Here is a 5,743-nt window from a genome sequence, read left to right on the forward strand (position 1 = left end):
CCACCAATAGACAAGCTTAGAAAATATGGAGCTATTGAATTCAAAGGCAGAAGAGAAGATGATGCTCCAGCAGTAGAGTACTGGCTGCAAAGTACAGAGAGAGTATTGCAGCAATTGCAGTGCACACCACCAGATAGTGTGGCTTGTGCAGTTGCTTTGTTATAAGAAGAAGCCTATTAGTGGTGGGACACCACATCACAGACAGTGCAACCTGAGCAGCGGACTTGGGAATTCTTTCTGGCTGAGTTTCGGAAGAAGTATATTGGAGATTTGTATCTAGATGAAAAGAGAAGAGAGTTCATGTATTTAAGACAGGGTAGGATGACTGTTAGCGAGTATGAAAAAGATTTTATCAAACTGAGTAAGTATGCCCGGAAAATGGTGCCTACAGAGGAAGCTAGATGTAAGAAATTTGAGTAGGGTTTGTATAATGACATTTGGGTGCTTTTGGCAGCCCATCCCATCAAAGAATTCTTTGCTATGGTAAATACAGCATTGAATATAGAAAAGATAAAAAAAAGAAGAATAAAGCTGGAGACATAAAGGACAACAGAAGAGAGGGCAAACCCAGATACAGGGGCAATCCTCAGCCTCTCAGGCACCTAGTAAGAGACAAAGGGGTGCCCAGCCATCAGGGCAGAGTCAGGTACAAAGACAAAGGCAGGGACCAACACAGAGTTTTGCAGGAAGAGTTGGGCAGCAAACTAGTACTACTGTAGCCAGTTCAGGAAGTGCAGGCAGAGGATAATACACAGTATGTGAGCACTGTGGTAGAAGGCATTTGAGACTCTGTAGAAAACTGACAGGGGCTTGCTTCAGGCCACATCTACTAAGCATCTTATGAGAGATTGTCCTAGGGGACAGGTATCATCAGCACCACCTGTAGAGAGGCCTATTCCTGCTGGATCTAGAGGAAGAGGAAGGAGTAGAAGTAATCAAACAGGGGCAGCTTCAGCCAGTCAGAGGGTGTCTGAAATAGTAGATAGACCAGACTTCAAAACACCTGCTAGAGCCTATGCTATCAGGGCTAAGGAGGACAGGGACTCCCCAGATGTGATTGTTGATACATTCTCAATCTTTGATAAACCTGTGCATGCATTAATAGACCCAGGATCTACACATTCATAGATATGTTTACCCATTACAAATGAGGGGAAATTATAGGCAGATTCTCTAAACCAAAATATAATAGTAACCAACCCCCTTAATCATAGTGTGATAGTGAGTAAAGTATATAGGGATTGTCCTATATCCATCCACAGTTAGACTTTCCATGGTGATTTAATAGAATTACCCTTTAGCGAATTTGATGTAATCCTTGACATGGACTGGTTATCTAAGCATCGGGTAATAGTGGATTGCAGATAAAAAAGAATTACATTGAAAACACTTACAGATCACGATGTGGTAGTTGTAAGGGAGAGGTCAGATTACTTGTCTAATATTATATCAATCGCTACAGCTAGGAGATTAATTAGCAAGGGTTGTGAAGCCTACCTAGTCTGGGCACTTGAAACCAAAAAGGAGAATCCAAGTGTGCATGACATATCCACAGTGTGTGATTTCTCTAATGTTTTTCCTGATGATCTTTATGGGTTACCACCAGAGAGAGAGGTGGAATTTGCCATAGATGTTAAACCAGGCACCGCACCTATCTCTATTGCTCCTTATAGGATGACACCTACTAAATTAAAAGAGTTAAAAATACAACTGCAAGAATTGCTTGACAAGGGTTTTATACGACCTAGTATTTCACCTTGGGGCACACCTGTGTTGTTTGTAAAAAAGAAGAATGGGACACTAAGGTTGTGTATAGATTACAGGCAACTAAATAAGGTGACAATTAAAAATAAATACCCTTTGCCCCGAATAGATGACTTGTTTGATCAACTAAAAGGAGCAAGTGTCTTTTCTAAAATTGATTTGAGATCGGGTTATCATCAGTTGAAGATAAAAGAAACGATGTCTCTAAAACTGCTTTTAGAACCCGATATGGACACTATGAATTTCTTGTTATGCCTTTTGGGTTAACTAATGCTCCTGCAGCTTTCATGGATCTGATGAACCGCATCTTCCATCCCTACCTAGATCAGTTTGTAGTAGTTTTCATAGATGATATCCTAATATACTCAAAGACTAAGGAAGAACATGATCAACATTTGAGGATAGTATTACAAACTATGAGAGAGAAATAACTTTATGCCAAGCTTAGTAAATGTGAGTTTTGGCTAAATGATATATTCTTTCTTGGACATGTTGTGTCAGCTGAAGGAATCAGAGTAGACCCTAAAAAGATAGAAGCTATCCTTGAATGGAAACCACCTAAGAACGTAGCAGAAATTAGGAGTTTTCTGGGTTTGGTTGGATACTATAGGCGGTTTGTAAAGGGATTTTCAATCATTGCGGCCCCATTAACTAAATTGTTGCGTAAGAATGTTAAATATGACTGGGATGACAAATGTCACAAGAGTTTTGAAAAGCTTAAAAAGATGCTTGCAGAGGCACCTGTCCTTACACAGCCAGAATCGGGTAAAGATTTTGTGATCTACAGTGATGCCTCACATAATAGATTGGGTTGTGTACTCATGTAGGAGGGGAAGGTAGTTGCTTATGCTTCAAGACAATTAAAGCCGCACGAGAAGAACTACCCTATCCATAATTTAGAGTTAGCAGCCATAGTCTTTGCATTAAAGATATGGAGGCATTACTTGTATGGAGAAAAATGTTATATCTATACAGATCATAAAAGTTTAAAATATTTACCCACACAAAAGGAGCTTAACTTGAGACAGAGAAGATGGTTAGAGTTGCTTAAGGATTATGATTGCATTATTGACTATCATCCAGGTAAGGCTAATCTGGTAGCAGATGCACTTAGCAGGAAATCCTTAACTGCTCTGAGAGCTTTGAATGCTCGTCTATCTTTAGCTAATGATGGGGCTATCATAGCAAAACTAAAGCTTAGACCCAATTTACTTCAACAAGTCCAGGAAGCACAGAAAGGGGATATCGAAACAGCTTTGTGGATAAGGCAAGTCCAAGAGGGAAAAAGCAGAAACATGTGATTCGAGATGATGGCTATTTGTATTATGAAGGTAGAATATGTGTACAAAATGTTGATGACCTGAGGAAGAACATTCTGGAGGAAGCACACAGTAGTTCATATGCTATGCATCCTGGTAGCACTAAAATGTATCAAGATTTGAAACTGCATTATTGGTGGCCAGGTATGAAGAAAGATATAGTTGAATTTGTGGCTAAATGTCTGACTTGTCAGTAGGTGAAGGCTGAGCATCAAGTTCCATCTGGTCTTTTACACCCTATTTCCATACCAGAATGAAAGTGGGATAAGATCACTATGGATTTTGTTGTGGGATTGCCACTGACACTAAGGAAAAAAGATGTCATATGGGTGATTGTAGATAGATTGACTAAGTCAGCTCATTTCATACTAGTGAGAACTGATTACTCATTGGAGAAATATGCAGAACTATACATCAATGAAATAGTTCGGTTACATGGAGTACCTCTTTCCATTATTTCAGATAGGGACCCGAGGTTCACAGCTAGATTTTGGGAGAAATTGCATGAAGCACTGGGTACTAAGTTGAACTTTAGTACATCTTTTCATCCTCAAACAGATGGGCAATCTGAAAGGGTAATTCAAACACTGGAAGATATGCTTAGAAGTTGTGTTATTAAATTCGAAAGGAGCTGGGAGAGATACCTTCCATTGATTGAATTTGCATACAACAACAGTTATTAAGCAAGTATCAAAATGGCACCTTATGAAGCATTGTATGGAAGGAAATGTAGAACTCCATTGTGCTGAACAGAACTCAGTGAGGCTAAATTGATAGGTCCAGATTTGGTGAGGGAAACGGAAGAGAAAGTTAGAACTATCAAGAAAAGATTGAAAGCAGCTTCAGATAGACAGAAGCCCTATGCGGATTTGAAGAGAAAAGATATAGTATATGAAGTTGGAGATAAAGTGTTTCTTAAAGTCTCTCCATGGAAAATGGTGCTTAGATTTGGCAAAAAGGGAAAGTTAAGTCCTAGGTTTATCTGGTCCATATGAGATAACTGAACATGTGGGTCCAGTAGCCTACAGGTTAGCATTATCTCCAGAATTATATAAGATACATAATGTCTTCCATGTATCCATACTGAGAAGATACAGATCTGATACTTCTCATGTCATTTCTTCTGAGACAATTGATATTCAACCTGATTTAACTTATGAGGAGGAACTAGTGAAGATTTTAGCACGAGAAATAAAGGAGTTGAGGAATAAGAAGATTCCACTAGCGAAGATTCTTTGGAGAAACTACAAAACAGAGGAAGCTACATGGGAAAGTGAGGAATTAATGAGACAGCAACACCCCCAGTTATTTATGATAGGTAAATTTTGAGGACGAATTTTTTTTTTCTAAAAGGAGGGGAGAGTTGTCACATTCCAAAACCTATAGATAGAAATAGAGCAATTATTAGATTTAAATTGTACCATTCTTAAGTTAGAGTAATTAGCTTCAGGGGAGGTGCTAGCTTATCCATAGCCGTTTAACACACAATTCGCTTATAGGTAGAGCACTAAAAGTTGTGTTTAAAGGTCCAACTTGCATTTCATATAGAGTTATACATCTAAAGACAGAGTTAAAATAAGAACGACCAGTAATAGTATGTTAATATCCTTAAGCTGTAATGACTGAATCATAGAAAGCTCAAATGAGAAAACAGACATAGAGTGATTATATTAGTGCAAATTGTTTTATTTTTTGAAGTGTTCTCTTATTATAACCCATTTAATATACTATCTTTCCTACTTTCTAATTTGTTGGTCGGATATGTAAATAAATTCGAATTTATACCTAATTTAATTAAATTAATTAAATATTCTGAAATTTAAAAAATTAAAACTGAACCAATTGAAAAAATAAAAAATTAATAAATAATTTAACTAATTATTTTGCTGATTAGAAAAAAATAACTATTCGTAATTTCAATTGAAAATCAAAATTAATCTTTTAATTTTAAATTGGGAATACAAAATTTAAATTTGACATCATAATTTAAAATTGAGACCATCATTATATTTAAGTTAAAAATTTTGAAACACTAAATCTGAAATTAAAATATTTATTATTAAAATAAGCTATATTATAACCATGAAATATATATATATATATATACTTTACTTGATAATGTAGTTTTATAAATTATTGTTTTAAATATTATATTTTAATTTTTTAAATTATTTTATTAGTCTTAGTAATACAATTGTATTGACCAAGGGAGTGATAAGGATGTGTTCACCCCTTGGAGTAATAAGGCTGACTACAGGACTTGAGCCTGGAGAGATAAGGTTGGTAATTGATTCCGAACCACTTTCCGATCCAACATCTTTTCGGGGCATTGTCGGGTCCTTGCAATACCTCACTTTAACCAGACCTGACTTGTCTTTTAGTGTAAATTTTGTGTCCCAATTCATGCATTCACCTACTCATGCTCATCTGAAATATGTTCGTCGCATCTTGCGTTATTTAAAGGGCACGATACATTATGGTCTCAATCTTCGTTCCGATACTACACTTGCTCTTTCTGCCTTTTCTGATGCAGATTGGGCAGGCTGTCCGACGACGCGACGGTCAACTACAGGCTATTGCACGTTCCTAGGCTCGAATATCATTTCCTGGTGTGCGAAGAAGCAGTCCACAGTTGCTCGATCCAGTACAGAGGCTGAGTA

The 5,743-nt window shown here is 37.2% G+C and overlaps 1 protein-coding gene across 1 annotated transcript; it reads left to right on the forward strand.

Moving 5' to 3' along the window:
* The first annotated feature begins 3,358 nt into the window (after positions 1-3,358).
* On the forward strand, positions 3,359-4,412 carry LOC122723353. The gene is made up of 3 exons (XM_043955415.1): positions 3,359-3,689; positions 3,837-4,059; positions 4,175-4,412. The coding sequence occupies exons 1-3, from the start codon at positions 3,359-3,361 to the stop codon at positions 4,410-4,412; spliced, it is 792 nt and encodes a 263-aa protein (XP_043811350.1).
* The last annotated feature ends 1,331 nt before the right edge of the window (positions 4,413-5,743 follow it).

The sequence above is a fragment of the Manihot esculenta genome, chromosome 1 (assembly GCF_001659605.2).
Source record: "Manihot esculenta cultivar AM560-2 chromosome 1, M.esculenta_v8, whole genome shotgun sequence".
NCBI classification, from domain to species: domain Eukaryota; kingdom Viridiplantae; phylum Streptophyta; class Magnoliopsida; order Malpighiales; family Euphorbiaceae; genus Manihot; species Manihot esculenta.

Coding starts and splice junctions, on each gene's coding strand:
- LOC122723353 (XM_043955415.1), top strand. CDS start 3,359: ATGGATTTTGTTGTGGGATTGCCACTGACACTAAGGAAAAAAGATGTC. Junction 3,690..3,836: donor ACTGGAAGATATGCTTAGAA/GTTGTGTTATTA, acceptor TGTGCTGAACAG/AACTCAGTGAGGCTAAATTG. Junction 4,060..4,174: donor AAGGGAAAGTTAAGTCCTAG/GTTTATCTGGTC, acceptor CATACTGAGAAG/ATACAGATCTGATACTTCTC.